A 20343-nucleotide genomic window follows, 5' to 3' on the forward strand; every position below is an offset into this window, starting at 1 on the left:
AAAAAAAAAAGAAGAAGGGGAGAAGAAGAGAAGAGAATATGGGGGAGATATAAAAATAAATTAATTTCAGGTCTTGTGTGCAAATCCGTATCTGTATTGAAGGTGTGTGTGTGTTTGTGTATCGTCTTGTTGTTGTTGCACTGCTGCACGTCATCTCCCTCTTGTTCTTCATCACCATTACTTATTGTTTGATGTAATTTGGATCTACGCTTATGCCAATCATAGCAGCAGCAGACTTGATCTATCAACGCTCATTATGCTTCACTAAGGACAACATGTCGATTCACGCAGCAGTGGATTTAAGGTAGACTTTATTGTGGTATTATTAGACTATAGGTATACAAAATTTAGAAATAACCTCGCTTTGAAGCATAACTGTCGTATGGATCATTGTAACTACTGTATGGATCCATCGCGCCTCGTTGATAACCAGTAGACGCATACGGTGTTGTAGGGTTGCCATAGTAATAGCTCGATGATTGATCGTATCCACCATTGCCGTAGCCGCCACCTGCACCCACTCCACCATAGCCTCCTGCTCCGGCACCATAAGCACCATAGCCTCCACCATTGTACATGGCATTGGCGCCCATACCACCTCCGCCATATCCTGTCATCAATGGTTGTTGCTGTTGGCCGTACATTGCATTTGCACCACCACCATATCCCATCATTTGCTGTTGTTGGTAGGGATTACTGTTCATCATCATCTGTTGTTGTATGAAATTATTACCACCCATACCGCCCATGCCACTCATCATGGCGCCTGGCATCATCATATTAGCACCTGGAGTTCCTCCTCCCATTAATAGGCTTTGATACATTGGGTTTTGTTGTTGACCATAAAATCCACCAGACGTACCACCAAGACCACCATTCATCATCATACCAGCAGCAGTTCCGGATGTGGCGCCGCCAGCACCGCCACCCATCATCATCATGGCCATTAACAGTGCTTGTTGCTGTTGAGGAGGTAATTGTTGTAACTGTAGCATTTGCTGTTGTTGTTGTAATTGTTGCAATTGATAGGGTTGTTGCTGTTGCTGTTGCTGAAGCATGAGCTCTTCAAGGCCACCCATTCCGGCTCCCATACCGCCTCCCATGCCCATCATGGCCAGATTGGATTGATTCATCAATGGCATACCCATCTGAGGTGGCATCATACCGGGCATCATGCCACCGCCTAAGCCCATCATACCACCGGCACCACCGGCACCAGCATATCGACTCATGGCCATCGCTGTAGGATCCATACCTCGGTATCCAGCTACTTCTCGAAATTTTCGTTTCACCATATCTAATAGACCACCTTGAGGTTCCATGAATCCAGGGCCGTACAACCCGGCTGCTGCTGCTGCCACTGCTGCTGCTTGTTGTTGTTGCTGTTGCTGCTGTTGCTGTTGTTGATTCTGCGCTTGATTTTGTATCGAAGGAGAGGACGGTGTTGGCACCTGCTGTGGTTGAGGTTGTTGGGCCATGAAGTGTATGTGCGTGCTTATATACAGAGATAAAAGAAAAGAGCAACAAATACAAAAAAAATATATAATGATTCAAAAAGAGGAGGGGAAAACGATGATCAATCAGGTTGCTATTTAAGAGAGAAAGAGAGAGAAAACAGCTTCATTGTTGTTATGGCTTTCCTTTTACGAAATAAGCGAAAAAGGCATCATGTGTCATATAGTAAAAAGGTTACACATTCAAAGAGATGTTGCTATTTTTTGTAAAGCAGCATTATCAAAAAAGAAGATCGCTTTCTTGATGTATCACCAATATCCCGAATGTTGTTGTTGTTGCTGTTCTGATTCGTGTATTAAATTGGATATTTGAATGTAAACATGTACCCTTTTGCATTAGATCCCAATTGATGATGTGGAGCCTTGGGTGTAGGACCATAAATACATTCGAATCATGCTGCTTAGTATCCATGTATGCATGTCAATTGATGTTCGCAAGTTTTGCTCCTAGTAGCGTCGGGTGTCTCATTCACAACAAGAAATTCATGGTTTCCGGGGCTGCACATGGATCATGACCAACCGTATCAGCTGTCTTGTAGATAATCCAGGTCATACTATCCCTTACAAAGCCGAGAATATTGTTAGTTCCGAGTGTCGTCCCTGAAAGAAAGAATGGCATGTGTTTCTGATTCATTTCGTCACTGAGCAACAGCTTATTTACTACATGGTGCTTATATAAGATGAATTGCTTATTATTTATAATACGGGTGTGTCTACGGTTTGGATGGTTTATTACCTTTGCTTCGCTTTGGTGAGAACCCTACTTACTACGCGACAGCAGCTTTCCCTATACCAATTGCTCTTGCTCATCTCATGAAAATAATATGCGCTTCGTGTTAGTCTTCCCCGTTCACATGGGAGTCTCTATGTCTGTGGATTTGACTCTGATCAGGTACTCCACATCCGTATATATGGAAGTAGCTCATACACCGGCAGATAGCTTACTTGCAACACAGTTTTATACTGAAGATGCTGTAAAATACAAAGGAAATGTCGGTGCGTTTAAGCCTAAATTTCTCGTGCTACAAGCCTTTTTAAACCACCAAAACAGCTCCAGGCAATTTCTCTCATTTAGCACTTACTTGCTGATACCTTTGCTCAAGTTTTTTGAGACCTGAAAAACATTGCCAAAAAGTGCATCCAAACCATGAGGGGTACCTCATGGTTTTCATCGAAAATCAGACGATTGCGTTTTTGACCGCAAAAATGAAGACTTTTACTAGGGCATATATCACATCAAAATGTTTTTCTCAATCCAACGCAACCCCTGTAGCCACTTTTGTGAGGGCTTGGTATGCAAAATTTAAACATTTTGGTCAAAACCCTCTTTCCACGTTTTTCAAATATTGCTCTGTGAGTTTGTTCAAAACACTTCTTTTACTAGACACCATTGCAAGCGTCTTGAAGGGTACTCCTAGAAAGTATAAGGAAGCATGGAGAGATCATTACAATGTATATAGTCGAATCTCGCAAAATAGTCCGATCAAGTCGAAACTAAATCAAAATTGACGAATCTAGACAAAAAAATACATAGCTGAGTTTAAACCGGCTTTTGGTGGTTCTCGGTATCTGGTCATCAAGGTATATAATAGATGCTTTTTAAAGCTAATAATGATGAAAAGAAGATCACAAATTGAATGTTAGTGTACCTGTAGGCTCTATTCTCTTCCTTGCTAAGCATTAAAAGCGCCAGAGACTATACATTTATTCTGTTATGATGTTTGGAACTATTAATCTAGCGCATTTCTTTTAAGCAAAGACGCCACCATGCTCTCCAGCCTGGCAGCTCTCGCACGAGATTCTTTTGCTTCAGTTTGCACCAACTTGGTCAACATGTCTACATCTCTTTCCAGTTGTATATTCTTCTTTTGACATAATTTCCTCTCCTCGACTTCTTTTGCTAGACTCGCCTCCATAGCGCCAAACTTGGATTGAACCGATTGATGTGCCATAGTCCTTTCATGGATCTCGCCCTTGTATGCCGAGACTTGTTTCCGCAGATCATTCAACTCGGCATTGATTTCCTGTCTGTTTTTTCTCTCTGTTTCAATCATATCCTGTAAATCTGCAATTTCGTCCTCTTTGGTATGAAGGCTCGTTTCCTTGTCTTGTATTTCAAGCATCAGCTGCTTGTTTTCTTGATCGCGCTTATTTAATTCAGACTGTAGCTCATCCGAGATGGTCTTGTCGTTCTCCAAAAAGTGGACTCGCTCTTGAAGTTCGCTGTTCTCTTTGCACAGTTCATCACATTGGATCATGAGGGCTTCATTCTCTTCAGACTCTTCTTGGATGTCCTTGTGGATCTTGGACAGCATGACAGCCTGCTCTTCACTGAATTGCTTGGTAGCACAGAACTCTGACTCTGTGTGTGCGAGTTTTGACTGTGTGTCCTTGAGCTCTTGTTCTAGCTGTCTGTATTTGGCGACCCAATCATCGCGTTCTTCCTCTAGCGACAAGCAGGATTGGTGGATACGCTCTAGCTCTTGCTGCTGCTCCTCCAGTGCTGCTTCTTGGGACTCAATAGTCTTTTGTTGATGTTGGTTTTCAATAGACAGCTCCTTGAGTTGATCTTGAGAAACAGCCAGCACTTGCTCCAAATCATCAATCTTTTTACGATCTGCATTTTCAGCGCCAAATGTGTACTGAAGCTCCTTTCGACGATGATACACCTTCCATAGTCTTGACTGCATGATATCAATGTAGATGCGGCTGTTGCGTTGGATGGTGCGAATCAGCTTGTCTTGCGATTGACGTTGAATCACCTTGCGACGAGTAATTAGGCCAAGACATGCAGCCTGAATCTTGGTAGCAATCTCAGAGAGCCTCAAATCACGCTGCTCCTCCAGCTCACCTAGCACGCCTGCTTTGAAAAACACCTTTGTACGACCAATTTGGAACTGATTTGCATCCAGTTGGCTTGTCTCCAGCAACATTTGGCACGCTTTGCGATGGTCGCGTTCGTTTTTGATGAGATCAGGTGCAAGTAGTTTGTATTGCTCACGGAACTGCTCAAACAGCAGACGATTTGGGAAGCCCACACGACAGATACGGATACCCTCCAACACACCATTGCAGCGTAACTGGTGAAGCACCAGCTGTGGCTGGATTTCGCCAGGACGCTTACGGTCATTGGGCAAGATACAACGCACAAAATGAGGATGTGTGTTTTGGAGCGTGTTCATCAAAATACTGAGCTGCTGCTTGTGCTTGTATCCGACAGTGTGGAAATTGCCGCCACCTTTGCGAGTACGATTCAGTGGCTTACGGATATCCAAGGCACGAACAGGAGATTTGGGCAAATCGACAGCATAATCCTTGAATAAAGCAGCGACATGTGGGTTTGTGGACTCAGCAAATAAGCGAGCGACATGTTCGTTCAAAGGGTCCTTGCCACGCTCAATCCAGCCTGCTGTTTGGTACTTGACTTCACCCGCATAATGTTTGATGGAGAACCCTTCATTGTACTTGTCCCGAGTGAAGCGTGTGTTGGATCTGTTTTGCTCAGAAATCTTGGCCAGCAAACGGTCGTCAGTACCTTGAGTTACACACTCGTCTTCCAGACAGGACAGGATACCGATTGGGTTCTTGGCGCTTTCAATCAAGCTGATGGTAGGCTGTAGATCATTTCTGTAATCAAAGGACTCGTCGCAGCGAATGTTCTCTCTCTTGTACTCCTTTTCCTCCAGTACAAACATGTTTTGGTTGAAGAAGTCCTGCAGCTTCTCGTTGGTGTAGTTGATGCAGAGCTGTTCAAAGCTGTTGATTTTGAAGATTTCAAAGCCTGCGATATCCAGCACGCCAATGAAACGTTCACCCTCTGAGATAGACATCCCTTCCAAGGACTGAGGGCCATCGATGGCAGAATTGACACGGCTTACCAAATGGCCAAAGTTACGCTCGTACAGCACCTTGGACAGCGCATCCAGATTGTCCTTGATTTGGCCTGGGGATTTGGATTGGCTTACCCATTCATTGCCTGCTCTGATTTGTGGCTCCAACAAATTCTTCTTGAACAACTGAGGTGTGACACCCAACAGTTGACATGCAGTTTCGTAATTGCTGATATCCACCCGGCCGTAGTTGCTGTTGACGACAATGTTGCCCAAATACAAGACAGCGACTACAATGCGGAAGAATTCCAGACGCTCTGCTGCATCAATGCCCATGATATCCATCGAGTGCACCAGCTTGTTGTATTCAGCTGCATCATCAACACCTTGAATCGTGTGATTGGAGTGTTTGGTGTAATTAAAGTCGGCAGGGCAGTGCTGGCCAATGTTGAGTTGTGCTGTAAAAGACATTTAGTATGTGATTTCCATTGACTCACACTGCAGTAGACTCTCACCTTTGATATTCTGGTCTGCAGCGTTCAACAGCTGATAGAAAATATGATAATTTCTCTCCTCTAGGGTCTGAGTATGCACACGGGACGTCTCCAATAGATACCAGTCAATGAATGCACCACGAATATCACCATTTCGATTGAACGCGATACGGATAAATTTGCCAAACCGAGAAGAGTTGTTATTGCGAATAGTTTGTGCGTTACCAAATGCCTCCAGAATAGGGTTGGCCTGGAGGATCTGTGTTTCCAGTGTGCTCTTTTGTGTGAAATCAGTGCCAAACCCATTGCTGCCGTTACCAGCAATCGATGCTAGATATTGAATCACAATCTTAGTGTTTTCAGTTTTACCCGCGCCAGATTCACCGCTGGTTGTCAATGCGAGTTGTTAGTGATGGAGATGACAGGATGCATTCATGAAACACTTACGTGATGAGAATAGACTGGTTCTCCTTGTCATGCAGCATGTCGTAGAAAGCATGATCTGCTATCGCATAGATGTGGGGAGGCACTTCGCCGCGTCTCTTTTTTCTATAGTGCCGAATGATCTCTGTCGAATAGATGGGCAGATTGCGGTATGGATTGACGGCCACCAAGAACATGCCAGAGTACGTCTGTTTATATCAGAGTCAGTAGCCTTCTTTTTTGTGTAATATATTACATATACAACTCTGTATACGTACATAGATGTCATTTCGCTTATATCGTTGTGTCAGATTATGGACCACAGCGGGCTCATGCATGTACAGTAATTCGGCCATGTCTTCTACATGATCAAACTTTGGTGGATTCATCATGTAAACTTGATCTTTTGGCACTTGTTGTTCCTGAGAATGATCTTCATGCTCCACCAAAACCACATCCTCCGATATGTCTTTGAGTACTCGCACCCGAGTGAATGCCTCTTCAGCGTCCCTTTGCTCGATCCATGCTAGTTTTTGCAAATTGAATCCAGCGTCATGATCTGTCGCTGTAAAGTCTCTTGGCTTGTGGTAAACTTCAATGCCATGGCTATGATACATGGTGCCTGATCGAGTGTCTGGTGGTGCCATCTTTTATGTGTGTTGTTGTATATAAAGTTAAAAAAAAAAAAAAAAAGAAAGATACTTGTATTGATGGATTCTACTTTTATATTTCCATTATGAATTGCCCAGATACGGTTATGCTGGTAAAAACATAATACTGGATATAGTAATAAACACATTGTGCAACCATGCTGGCTGTTGTTATTATTGTTGCTCTTCATTTAATACACACGCTAGCTAACATTACAGTTCTTTTTATTCATTACACTCTAAATATAATTCTTTGGTATGGGTGGTAAAGGTGGCAATTCAGATGGAATAGGTGGTAAAGAGCTGGTAGGTGGTGGCAGTAGATTACCGTGGATTCGAGGTATGCTAGAAATGCGAGCAGGCGGTGGTCGAGGCGCTGCTGCTGACACTGTTGTATTGGATGATGAATTTGTCTTGAGAGTAACCATGGATCTGGAAGCATCGTTCAACGTGTTTGAACTGGCTGTGGATACAATAGAAGGTGGATATGGGTTATTATTTTGAGTAGTAGTAGTAATAGTAGTAGTAGTAGTAGTAGTAGTAGTAGTATTGGTATGATGAGGATGACTATGCTGCTGTGGGTGTTGATTGTCGGATGACACTGTGGTGGCTACAGATTGAGAATAGTGATGATGGCTCGTATTCGTGGGATGGTGGTCGTGATATTCCATGCTCAAGGCTGCTGCTGAAGCAATAAGAGGATACTCACTATTATCAGGCGAGGAAGCGAGACGATAGCTTTCGTCTGAGGATCGTCTTGCTTGATAATCCGAGTACTCTTGGGATGCCTTGTGTGAATTGTGGTTTGACGTATGCGTACTGGTAGGTGTTGTTGATGTTGTATGTGTCGTATTATCCGTAGTTGTGCTATTTTTACGTTGGTTCAAATCAGTGCTGTTGTTATATTGGCACAGCAAAGGTGGGGGTCGAGATGGAGGAGGAACACCACCATTCTGCAATATATAATTATCCCGAGCCTGAACTGCATCCAAGGGAGATCCATCAGGTGGGCTGTTCCCCATCAAGCCCGAAGGCGGTCTCCATTCATTTCCCTTGTCTTTGGCACTACCGGATCGAGCTGTTCTAGCCAATTCCTCCAACTTAAGGATATCGCCTGCCGACAGTGGTGTCGCTGGCTTTTGGTTGAGATAATCCAACACACTTGCTTTGTAGGTGCCACCCGCTTTTCTTGTGGGTCCATGCCCTTGATTTGGGTGCAATCCATGCTTTTCGCCTGTTGTCTTGTTCATCTTTTGAGCCCAATGTCTTTGTTCAATCATTTTTTTGCGATTCTCATTTTCATCAGGTTTGGTATAATCATACGTCAAGAACTTTTCTTCCATCAGCTGTCGCTCTGGGCTTTGCTCAGGTATATTTGGATCGGTTGCTTGGCTTTTGAATGACGTGGCGTATGATGCAGCTGCTCCACTACGTTTGGGGTTGCGTCGTTTCACTTTGAGCGGGTTGTCTTCGAGTAGGATTTCCTCTAGTTCGTGTGTTGGATCAAAATTGGCTCTTTTACTCTGTTGAATGGTAGTTTAGGACACTGCAGAGGCCAATCAATGTGTGCACTTACATCGGGCGCAAAAGGCGGCTCTACTTGCTTTGGTTCAAGCAACTCCCATGGAATGCCGTTGAACCACGGATGGCGCATTAGTCTTTGGAATCCTTGTTTTCCAACACCAATGCGAGATTTGACGTCTCTTGTAAGTAGACACTTGATGAAATCAATTGCTTGAGGTGAAAGCTTGTGATTTTCTGGAAAGTGCACGTTATCATGGAGAATGGCGTGTTGCAGTGCATCGTTTGATTTGCCTCGAAAAGGCCTCTTTCCAAATAGCAGTTCGTAAATGACGATACCCAGCGACCACCAGTCCACTGATGTGAGGTAGCCTCTCTTCTGCAGTACTTCGGGAGCAATGTAAGCAAAACTGCCTGCCACTGATGTGAGTGGCTTTGTATTGTTGATGATGGTTGCAATGTTGAAATCAGTGAGATGCGCATGGCCCTGTTCATCTAGTAAAATGTTGTCTGGTTTGAGATCTCTGTTGTTGGTAGTGTGTAGAGTGTGTGTGTGTATATATATATAAGACTTTTTTTTAGCATGGTTGTACACACTAATATTACATTATTATTACAGTACCTGTGAATAATATTCAGCGAGTGAAGATAATGTAAGCTTACAGCCACTTCAGCAGCGTAAAAGCGAACATATTCTTCAGGCATCACACCTAGGCGATCCAGATGGAATCTTAGATCACCGCCCAGCATCAGATCAAGGACCATAAAGAGATTATCGTCATCTTGGAAAGCATATCTCATATTGACAATCAAGTTGCAGCTGATTTGTTCCAGCAGTCGTCTCTCTGATATAATGTTCTCAACTGCTCTCATCTGGATGCATTTTGTCTTGTTGATGTATTTCAAAGCGTATAACTGTTTGGTGCCTTTGTGTTGAACAACTCGCACCTTGCCAAACGCACCTTTACCAACTGATCTCAGAAGGGTAAAGTGAGATAATTCCACTATATGTTGAACAGTGTCAATTATCTATCCACGTGTGTTGGGTGGGTGATATACTTACCTTCGCCTTCCAGATCTAAAAGCTCTTCTCTACAACAAACTACGCCCATTAAATTGTATTATTTGTATCTTGCTAATTAAAGAGTCGGGTATATGTATATCTTGACAGTATCTATGCGTCTATAATCTAATTGACATGTATAAATGAGCAAGAGGGGAGATGCTGAGGTAAGAAGAAGAAGAAGATTTCCTGTTGATTTTGCGGGGAAAAGAGAGAAAAAGAAGGAAGTGGGAGGGGAGGGGAGGGGAGGGGGGAGAGATGAACAGTAAAGATGATTCGTTATCCGAGATGCCTGCTCCACTTCTGAGTTGTATGTGGCAAGGTATGTCAAAGAATTCTAATTCGATGTCCATGGTCTTACCAAAACGTGAATCAGTCTGTACCTTGTAACGTGAAATGAAAAGTGCGAAATACTTTACCCTTTCATGTTTGCTCAATTAAGCTTGATGCAGTGAACCTACATGAGGATGGATATTGACAGATTATCACATTAGAAACCAAGAGCTGAAATTTGCTCTTCCTTTACTGACACCACACCAGCAGCCAAGTAAGAGAATGGATCTCCTCTAATAGTAAAGATTGCCATTTGCGGTTTAAACCTTCAAAAACTAAAACATTAAATGCAACCATCGATTTTGAGTTTGAATGATATGTGAGCATCTTGGAAGCCCTGGTTTATTCCGCGCACCATTTGTTTGATTTTGTGATCTCGGATCCATTTCAAATCATTTTACTGTAACTATCTGGCACGTTTTGCTCTGAATTCAAGGGATGTAGCCGTGTTTTTTTAGACATGATCATCTCCCAATCTATGCCGCTGTTCCCGGAATCACACCACACAATGAAAGAAGGTTTAAACCACTCTACGTCTGGTGTCACATTAATTTAAATCTGAAAAGCATAAAACTGCCGTTTGATTGAGACGTTTGGATTGGGTTTAATACTACTAACTTTTTCGATTCAGGATGTAAAAGCTATTCCGAAAAGAGTGCAAGCTGATTTGCTTGTAAAATATAAAAAAAGACGCTTAATGATGGACATTTTAAGAAGCAAAATGTTAATCTAAAATCTTGGCCAGAACGCAAGGACTTTAGTGTACAACAAAAGATGGAATCATAGATGCTGTAAATGTTATACATACACTTTTTTGCATTGAAAGTCTTTTGGATTGGTGTTTTGAGCGGATGTCTTGTTTGGTCATACTGCTTCACCAAGCAAGAACATCTATACTATGATATATACAATATATCATGCCATCATAAATTTATGGTCCCTACTACACACTTTCAAAGCCTCACAAAGGAAAGAAGTTGATTTTACCAATATTATGGTGGATTGGCATTAATATAAGACTCAAAAAAAATAGCATAGCTAGTAATAGTGTTATATAATATATCACCTACTTTGTATACGCTTTAATAGCATCTATTAATGTATTGCCTGAATGTAAAAGGGCACTGAGTATGCCAGTGCCAAAATTAATTTCAACTCAGACTCTCGGTCTACTCCAGATTGGCCAGGTTCTGAAAGTTTTTCGACTTGATCGAGCTATTTTGGCAGATCCGACTATATGAAGTGTGATAATCATCCCATGCTTCTTAATACATTCTTGTAGTACTTTTTAAGGCGCATCCAATAGTACCAAGTAAAGTAAATGTTTTGAATAAACTTATTGAGCAATTTATGAAAATATGAAAAGAGATTTCTGGCCAAAAAGTCAAATTTTTACATATCAAGGTCCCACAAAGATGATTTCAGGGGTTACGTTAGATCGATAGAAAACTTTTGATTTAATATATGTCATAGAAAAAGTCTTCATTATCAAGGTGAAAAACACGATTGTTTGATTTTCGGTGAAAACCATGAGGGTTACCTCATGCTTTTTGGTCGATTTTGGTCATGTTTTTTTTGGTCGCCAAAAAGTTGAGCAAAGATATCAGGAAATAAGAGCTAGACGAGAGTAATTGTTTGGCGCTATTCTGACTATCTAAAACGGCCTTGAACGCAAGAAAACGCAGCTCAAATGCAGTTAAATTTGCTGTATTAGGCACACTTTTGACTAAAAAAGGGAGATATCAGTATGCTGCTTGCCGGTATATGAAGTAGCTACTTGTATATGGATGTAGAGCGCCAGATAAGAATCCGATTCACAGATAATATGAAGGGTTTTCACGTGTAAGTGGAGGTTCAACATAAAAGCAACAGTATTTTGATAAGATAAGCAAGGGCAATCAGTAGCTCGAGCTGCCGCTGCGCAGATTGGTTCTCACCAAAATGAGGTGAAGGCAGAGGGCTATCGAAAGCATAAACACTCATAGTATATATATAACAATTTTTAGGACTATATACTTATTACAATGCTAATAAAATTGATAAATATCAAGCTCTCTTTAATGATTACCCTTGTACTTGGTAATCAAGATATAAGTATTATTGATGGAAAGACTGTAAGAAACTATCCCAATATTTATGAGAAATGAGTTCAAGGACTCTTCAGGCATGCTTGTGCTAGATCGGCACTAGTAACTAGACTCCAGTAATAAGAAGAAAGATGGATGATGTTTATTAAGATGCAGTTCTAAATACTATTTATACATGTTGTTGATCTTCGTAATTGTTGTTGTTGTTCTCCTGCCAAACTCAATTCAGATTCAAATGTCAGTGCCCTGATCAAAATATAACCCAAACTGAGTTTCCTTCAAATTTCATGTACCCGTGCTCGTGAGTCGATTTCATTGTTTAAATAGTAATTCCCCAATCCCATTGTTGTAACCTCACTTGAATATTGCATCTATATTATTCCACATCAATTGACTTGCAACTATCTTAAATCAAAGTCTAAAGTCAAATTCACTTTTCAAAATGGTAATCCTCGAATATCAGGACGCAATCTCATCCAGATCCACGACTAATTTATCAATTCAACAATGCCAGCCTCAAATACTGATTAGATCTTGGGCTAAACGTGATATGAAGCACGACAAATAAACGGATAAGTAACAACCCAAATAGAGACAACACTCAGTTACATATATTATTGCACTGGAACATAGCACTAACAATAACCCTTTCAATTAAGACATAGCAGATAATATATAGATTTACAACTTGAATAATCCACCACCTTTGCACATTTTCGTATAAAATAAGCTGTCGAAAAAAGCGAAATTAGGTCAAGTAACTAACAAGAAATTACACGTACTAAAATGTCATAGCCGTTATGTACCTATAACCTAATAAGGCTTATTATGGGTATTTTAGTTGCTATGTTGATGAAAGGATGTCTGTAAGGAACAGCAAATAAGTATGGTAGTAATAAACTTATAATAAAATGAAGTTGAGTTTATTGAAGAGTATTTATGTGAGCTTTTTATATTTATATTTGATACTATCCTTCACCGGACCATACCTGAACAATCGGAAAGACAGATCAAAGTGTATATCACGCTAGGGAACGTGATCCAAGTAATAAAACATAATTATCTAAATAAAATTTGCCTTGGCAAAAATTGATAAACCAGTACGTTGTTGAGGTAGTACCAAAAAGGAGGGAACAGGTAAGGTTCAGATCAATAAACCTGGAAGGTGACAACCAATTAATCTCTGTTCAATTGTAGCGCCTTGGCCGACTGAACAAATCAACTTACAATAATAGGTACCAAAAATTGAGATGTCAAATGTAGATTTAGAGAAAAGGCTTTAAGGGTGTTCGAAATAAAGTATTTCTTACTAAAGATGAGATTCTGTTCATTTATTCAAGACGTCAAGATTATTTATAGCTTTCAATTTTTTAGTATAGTTTGTAACTTAATTGCTTGTTCAATTCCAAATGTTGCCCATGAGATCTCTTGGCATGTTGTTTATACCTGTGTCGATGTTGATATGGGGGTAATAATGATGTATCCTTGACATGCGTTGCCAAATGTCTAGTTTGGCATGAGAGAGTTGATACATGTGCTGCTTATCTTGTTTTCCATTTAGTGTTGATTTTGTTGGGTGTGAGTATTAATTTTTAGGGCGATTGCCTGTTTGATTTTACATAAATTTTGATGTTAGATAATAAGGCCAAATGTTGGCAAGACGAGAGTCTTGCAAATGTGTTGCTAATTATAAGTTGGTGGTCTTTCGTTGTTTTTCTGATGTGATGCTGTGCTGGTGTCATAAAGTGTGTACAGTATAATAATAATCTCCATACGAGGACTCAAGCCGTACCCATACATTTCACATGAATTACTCTAATTGAAGATAGTTTGATGATCCTAAATACATTTACCAAATACTGATGCAATCATGTCGTATGTTCTTGATGATCCAACATCCATACTTGAATAAGCCTTCATAGATTTGCCTGCACCGGCTATTTGCCTTGTATTAATCATCCTTCCTCATCTCGAATTAAGATAACTCAACATTCTCAGAATGATGCATATACACACTCTTGTGATGAACCTAGTTGTGCTGCGCGTGACTAGAAAGCAAAACTAATACCAATAATCCATAGCAAATAGCACGCTTACCAAAATATCGGGCCCAGATTTAGGTTTAAGCCAAATGTGAAGAAAGTGACTAAATGGCGCCAGCGTATGCTCAAAAAAAGTTCTGGAAACTGATATCAGATATTGATCTGATTATCAGTTACTATATCAAGTATCATGGCTACTCGAAAGCTCCATAAGTTAGTAGCCATAGATCTTAGAAATGGTATAAATATAAGCTACATTATATTCAATAAACACCATCTTTCAGCACAGTTCTCGTTCACGTATCAATCTACATACGTTACACTCTATAACTATATTCTTTGTTTAACTATTAGTTGTAATTTTTTATTGAAAACCAAAAAATGTCAGGATTGAAGGGTATTCTGACAGTGACTTAGATCTGCAGGATATCATTGACAGACTAAACACAAACAAGAATAAGAAGCGCAGGTTTAAACCTAGAGCGCCAGCTACCAGGAACATTAAACAGCGATTAACCTGGATAACGCACAACATTACACAAACTATATTGGATAAAATCAATGTTCAAATCTAATATTAATAAAGCACCTTTTTATCCATTCAACTAAAAGGCTATAACATCTTACTGCACACTCTCTATATCTACTTCCATTTATATCTCGATCAGTTCTCAGGTTGCATATACTATCTCTACGTATTAGCATGTGACAAAAATATCAATGGTTTCTTGGTGTAGTCGGTTATCACATCTGCTTAACACGCAGAAGGCCGCCAGTTCAAGTCTGGCAGAAATCATTTTTATCATAACTATCAATATAAACGTCTTGCGAAATTACATAATGTTGCTACAAATCGACTTTGGTTTTGTAACTAAATCTCTCTTTTTGCTGTATATTGCCTACACTATTGAATAAATTACGCTTCACTGCTTACTATATTGGATCCTACTTCTGTTACTACAATTTGACATTAAACTTTTAAATGTTTCCTATTGTTACAAGTCGTAACAACTACTTTTTTTTCCCTGCAACCATATATAATCATTCAGTCTGTTTGTTTCTATTATACAAACAAAACACATCACATTTGGTAACGATTAAATTGCACTCTGCCCACAACTCAATCTCAACTTGAAGCGCTACATATCAACCGGGCATGAATTAAAGACCCAGATTAACGCTGCATTGCCTTCCGCATCTTGTATCCAAAAAGGACTGCAGTGAAATCGGGTTTAAATAGATTTCACAAAAAAAATAAAGCAATAGTAAAATACAATAGAAATCAACAGTATTTTATTTGTGTATAAAATGAACTGAAGATCCTGGAATTGAGTAAAAAAAAGAAGAGTATTTATACATTTGCATCTAGCTTGTAGGATTAGTGATGATAGAGAGCAATAGGTGCTGTTATTGCGATATCTGGCAAATGTTGTTGATGTTTGATTTAAAGTGGTAATCAATGCAAGAGCACTGGCCATAAAGGTCGATTTGAGTAACCTTGGTGGGCTTGGGTGAGCTATCGTCATAGCATGGTTTAATGTAACCTTGATGTTTTAAAGTGTGATATTTGTTATTGAAGTATGGAACCCTTTATCTGGGATATTGTGCAACTATGGCAGCAGGGCATAGTTGCCATATTTGAATATGCTTGTTATTGATTTGATTTTATTTGGATAAAGATAACATCACTTATTACGACCATCATGGGTGTGATTGAATACGCTGTGATCAGGAGTGATTCATTCACACGATGTGCGATATAAGCATGCATCTTTACTTTAGTAATTTTAAATGGTTTTTTTTTATGTACATTTGAGCGCTTTCATTAATAGATCCAAATAGCATGAATTTGGATGAGTGCTATTTGATGAACTTTGGTTTTCAATTAAGCTACGTTTGGGTGGCTATTTCATTACAAGGACAATCTTATATCAAATCTCACTTTTAACTCTATGAACTGCAATTACATAACCAAATCATACGAAACCATATACCTTGACCCTTGTAAATTAAGTAGGCAACTCTTCATCATTCATCGAAGGATATCAGGACATAAAATAATATCAAACCACAAATCAATCCTATGTTAACCAGGACATTATTACAGACATAAAGAATAGTAGCAAAATAGTATAAAAGCATAACTCTCAAAATCAATTAATAAAATCATCTTATACTTTACCAATATTTCAATACACATCCTTTATAAAGCTCACTAGCTGTTATACCTACTCCGTTTCTTATATCAAACATTTGTTATTTGTAAGACCCTTTGAATTCTTTATACAGTGACCCACAAAACTGTCCCAATATTTAGCAGTTTTAACTTTCAGACCTTACCGCCGGACAGGAAGTTATCCAATAATAATTAATTTAGTATTTTTTAAAAGCTAAAACTGTTTTCTTTATATCTTCTAATTTTTATAAGCATATAGCTGTAGAATCACAAGCTGTGATTGGCCAAAGTCATAAGGTACATTGGGACAGTATTGTGAAATCTTTTGAAAAATCACGAATTCGGTGATAACTCAAACCCACAATTTGGAATAACCTCAAGAGCCCCGTATAAGAAAGCCTCATGTAGGTCAAGTAGTCTCCATTATCCATCTCGGAGTTCTAAATATCAGGTACGTCGATTATCAAGCCATGAAAGCCATTGTTGTCTCCAAGGTTAATTCTGCAAACACAATGCTTCGATTTGGGAAATTGCTGAAAAACTATCTTTGGGTAAGTCTATTATCGGGCGAATCAGAGTGGAGCATTGTCCGGGTGTGAAAATCTCGAAAGGTGGTCGTCTTAGGGTGTTGTCTGAAGCCGACAAGCGCTATTGTGTTCGAAAGGTAACCAAGGAACGGGTTTCAAGCGCCGTCAAGGTCATAAAAATGTTGGAGAAGAATTTCCAGATGAAGGTTTACCCGGAGGCCGTTCGTAGAGCACTCCGCACTGCGGGCTTGGGGGCTATCGAGAAGGAAAAGAAGCCTTTTTTGCTTAGTGACGCTAATGTCAAGAAGAGACTTGCGTGGTGTAAGCAGCACAAAGACTGGACTGTTGACGACTGGAAACACGTTATTTGGACAAACGAGACCAAAATTAACCGTTTCAACTCAGATGGGCGACAGTGGGCCTGGATTCGATCTGGTGAACAGCTTCAAAACCACCATGTCAAGCTCACGGTAAAACACGGTGGTGGCAGTATCATGCTTTGGAGTGCCATCACGTATGCTGGTGTTGGCTGGATGTGCAAGATAAATAGTAATATGGATAAGGCACTCTAAAGAGAAATTCTGCAAGACGAATTGGAAGAGACTATCACTTTTTCCATCGAGAAATTGGGCTTCAGCCGTGAACAAGTGATATTTCAGCAAGACAATGATCCCAAACACACCTCAAATTTGGTCAAGGATTACCTTCTGGAACAGCCATACCAGGTCATGGAGTGGTCCCCACAATCTCCAGACTTGAATCCTATCGAAACCATGTGGGCTTTGTTGAAAAGGCGTCTCAATGAGTATGAAACCGCAACCAAGGGTATGAATGAATTATATGAGCGAGTAACTGAGATTTGGTATGACCAAATAAAGCCGGAGGAGTGCCAAAAGGTTATAGAAAGTATGCCTCAACGTATTGCGGCCGTTATCAAAGCAAAAGGGAAATGGACAAAGTATTAAAGTCCTATAAAATAATAAAACTTGATTTTTCCAAATATCTCACAATACTGTCCCAATGTACCTTATGACTTTGGCCAATCACAGCTTGTGATTCTACAGCTATGTGCTTATAAAAATTAAACGATATAAAGAAAACAGTTTTAGCTGTGGAATTTGAGGCTTGATAGACTTAAATTCACGGAAAAAAATGAATAAAAAAACAGTAATGTCAACTTGATAAAGGTATGTTTTATTATCAAACTGACAGGTGTAAAGTAAACTGAAGTCTCTCTACTGGCCAGGTAGATGATCCTTCTTATATACTATAATAATGGATAAAAGTTCCATTAATTAGATTAACAAATAAGTCAACTCAGATCAACTAATGTCTAATCATGCTAAAAGACAACTCCAGCAAGCTAATCATGATTTAGCTCTGTCTGGATGAATAATTAGACTCTCATCCGAAGTACCCTGATCTATCCTTTCTATAAGGATAATTAATATCGATCTAGTAGCATGTATCCGATAGGTACAGTCTTCTTAGTCTATATCAATAGTACATATTTGAGTGTATATCGCTAAGCATACATCTTTAGCATGTATCTGGATATATGGCATGTCTATAGCATATCATATGCATGTCTATAGCATGTCTCATATATAGTACAAATCTGTAGTACATAAAGTATCTGTAGCTAGTATCACGGATATAAGCATGTGTCTTATAGCGTGGATCATAAAGTGCACATCTGAAGCAACAAGCTCATATTGCATTAATCTTGGTGCCTATCCAGATATGGTAAACATCCGTAGTCAATGTCGGAATACAGGTATAAGTCTATAGCGCCATCCATGTCCGTGGTGCCATCTATAGCCTATATCTTATATAGTATGAATCTTATAGTACTAGTGTATCTGAAGTTCATATCTTCTTATAGTATAAATCGATATCGTACATCTAATCCAGTGTACATACAGTTTATATCTAAATCTGGTAACTGGATGAACTGTCGAAATGCAGATCATAGTGGATGTATTCCACATTAGCTTTTAAAAAATACTAAATTCATTATTATTGGATAACTTCCCGTCCGGTGGTAAGGTGTGACAGTAAAGACTGCTAAATATTGGGACAGTTTTGTGGGTCACGGTATACTTGAACGCTTTCCTTAACCTGACGTGTCCCATTCCTCAGGAGGCTCAAGAATTTGTCAAGGCTAATTTCAACCAGAGCTGCTCCCTCCATGGCATTCAAAGGATCTTCCCAAATTTTTCCCTTAGTGTACTTTCTCTGTATTGGAAAAAGTTTCTCGTTCATTCAAGACATGCCAAACTGGGAAAACGAGGCAAGATCACTACGCAGAGTATGAACTACATCCAGAGGAGCCTCCGCAATGGTAATTTAGGCAGCCATAATAGAGGTGTGCGGTGCTACCTTGCTTATAGGGAGCTCAGACGGCTTTGAGAAACATACAGTATATACTCAAGCGCAAAGAGCTCAAGGCTAAAAGGAAGGTAAAGACCAATTTCGTGCGTGCGAAGAACCGGAAAAAGCGTCTTGTGTAAATTATTAAGAGACATCGCCATTTGACTACGGACGACTGGCGTAAACGGGGATTTTTCGATGAAACCAGGGTCAACATGTGGGGATCTGACGGCAAGTCTTTTTACTGGACTGACAGACCCACTGATTTGACGCCTCATCAAACTGAGGCTCAGGTCCAAAGAAATGGTGGTGGTGTTGTTTTCTGCGGCATGATAACAGCGGAGGAATTCAATTATAGCTCTGCCTTTACCGAAGGAACTGTTAACTCAGAAGTTTATGCTGATATTCTGGAGTCATTTTTGCTAGACACTATGGAGTATTATGGGTTGACAAGAAAAGTTTAGATTCCAGAAAGATATCGCAAGTCAACATACTTCTGGTCCCACTAAGAAATGGTTCAGACATTACGGATTATATGTGCAAAGTGTCCTTGATTGGCTCCCCTAAAGCCCTGACCTAAACCCATTGAACATGTCCGGCATTAACTAAAACGTCGTTTGAACAACAAGTACCCTACTAGGGCCACCAGCCTTTCTGAGTTAGAAGAGAGAATTGAACAGGAATGGTATAAATTCACAAAAGAAGACTGTCTTAAATACATAGGCAGCATGCCACGCCGAATCAAAGCGGTTATCAAGAGTAAAGGTGGTCCAACTAAATATTGAGCTTTTTTATAAAATTTAATAAATTCGACTTTTCACTTTTCATGAGGCTACCATTCTTTTTCTAATTACGTGAATAAGGCGCATAATATATCATCTGATAGCCAACTACTTAGGCTATTTATGAAAACTAAGCACACTCCAGTAGCTTCGATATTTGCAGAGAAAACTGGTAAAAAGTGCAATTTGGCAAAACACCAACGTTTTTTTCGCGCACTTTAGTATAAATAATAGAATAACTGTTGTCTTCATCAATAAATCTTTAATTTTTCTGTCTAATTTTATTCAAATAAATCTTTTCTTGTTTCTATAAGCTACAAATAATAGTCCTTTTATTCTTTATGCTTAACATACAGCAAAAAGAGAGATTCAGTTACAAAACCAAAGTCGATTTGTAACACCATATAAAAAGCATTTCGCAAGACGTTTCCAAAAATTATAAATGGAAAAATGATTTCTGCCAGACTTGAACTGGCGGCCTTCTGCGTGTTAAGCAGATGTGATAACCGACTACACCAAGAAACCTTT

General features: G+C 39.8%; 5 protein-coding genes and 2 non-coding genes across 7 annotated transcripts; 3 read left to right on the forward strand and 4 right to left on the reverse strand.

Annotated features, from left to right (window-relative positions):
* Window positions 1–347: 347 nt before the first annotated feature.
* On the reverse strand, window positions 348–1478 carry ATC70_005556 (uncharacterized protein; the record flags this gene model as incomplete). The annotated part of the gene is made up of 1 exon (XM_064824843.1): window positions 348–1478. One exon carries the CDS (start codon window positions 1476–1478, stop codon window positions 348–350), a length of 1131 nt encoding a protein of 376 aa, XP_064680220.1.
* Window positions 1479–3244: 1766 nt separating this feature from the next.
* ATC70_005557 (uncharacterized protein) lies at window positions 3245–6908 on the reverse strand (the record flags this gene model as incomplete). Its single annotated transcript, XM_064824844.1, has 4 exons — window positions 3245–5802; window positions 5860–6224; window positions 6286–6470; window positions 6540–6908. 4 exons carry the CDS (start codon window positions 6906–6908, stop codon window positions 3245–3247), a joined length of 3477 nt encoding a protein of 1158 aa, XP_064680221.1.
* A 242-nt stretch (window positions 6909–7150) lies between these two features.
* Window positions 7151–9544, reverse strand: ATC70_005558 (uncharacterized protein; the record flags this gene model as incomplete). The annotated part of the gene is made up of 4 exons (XM_064824845.1): window positions 7151–8434; window positions 8488–8956; window positions 9055–9436; window positions 9496–9544. The coding sequence occupies 4 exons, from the start codon at window positions 9542–9544 to the stop codon at window positions 7151–7153; spliced, it is 2184 nt and encodes a 727-aa protein (XP_064680222.1).
* Window positions 9545–14679: 5135 nt separating this feature from the next.
* Window positions 14680–14753, forward strand: ATC70_005559. The gene has a single exon. It is a non-coding gene; the product is annotated as a tRNA-Val (tRNA).
* Window positions 14754–16839: 2086 nt separating this feature from the next.
* On the forward strand, window positions 16840–17625 carry ATC70_005560 (uncharacterized protein; the record flags this gene model as incomplete). Its single annotated transcript, XM_064824846.1, has 2 exons — window positions 16840–17174; window positions 17235–17625. 2 exons carry the CDS (start codon window positions 16840–16842, stop codon window positions 17623–17625), a joined length of 726 nt encoding a protein of 241 aa, XP_064680223.1.
* A 1623-nt stretch (window positions 17626–19248) lies between these two features.
* ATC70_005561 (uncharacterized protein) lies at window positions 19249–19497 on the forward strand (the record flags this gene model as incomplete). Its single annotated transcript, XM_064824847.1, has 1 exon — window positions 19249–19497. The coding sequence occupies one exon, from the start codon at window positions 19249–19251 to the stop codon at window positions 19495–19497; it is 249 nt and encodes an 82-aa protein (XP_064680224.1).
* A 769-nt stretch (window positions 19498–20266) lies between these two features.
* ATC70_005562 lies at window positions 20267–20340 on the reverse strand. The gene has a single exon. It is a non-coding gene; the product is annotated as a tRNA-Val (tRNA).
* Window positions 20341–20343: the final 3 nt, after the last annotated feature.

The sequence above is a fragment of the Mucor velutinosus genome (genome assembly GCF_035048745.1).
Source record: "Mucor velutinosus strain NIH1002 chromosome Unknown tig00001544, whole genome shotgun sequence".
NCBI lineage: Eukaryota > Fungi > Mucoromycota > Mucoromycetes > Mucorales > Mucoraceae > Mucor > Mucor velutinosus.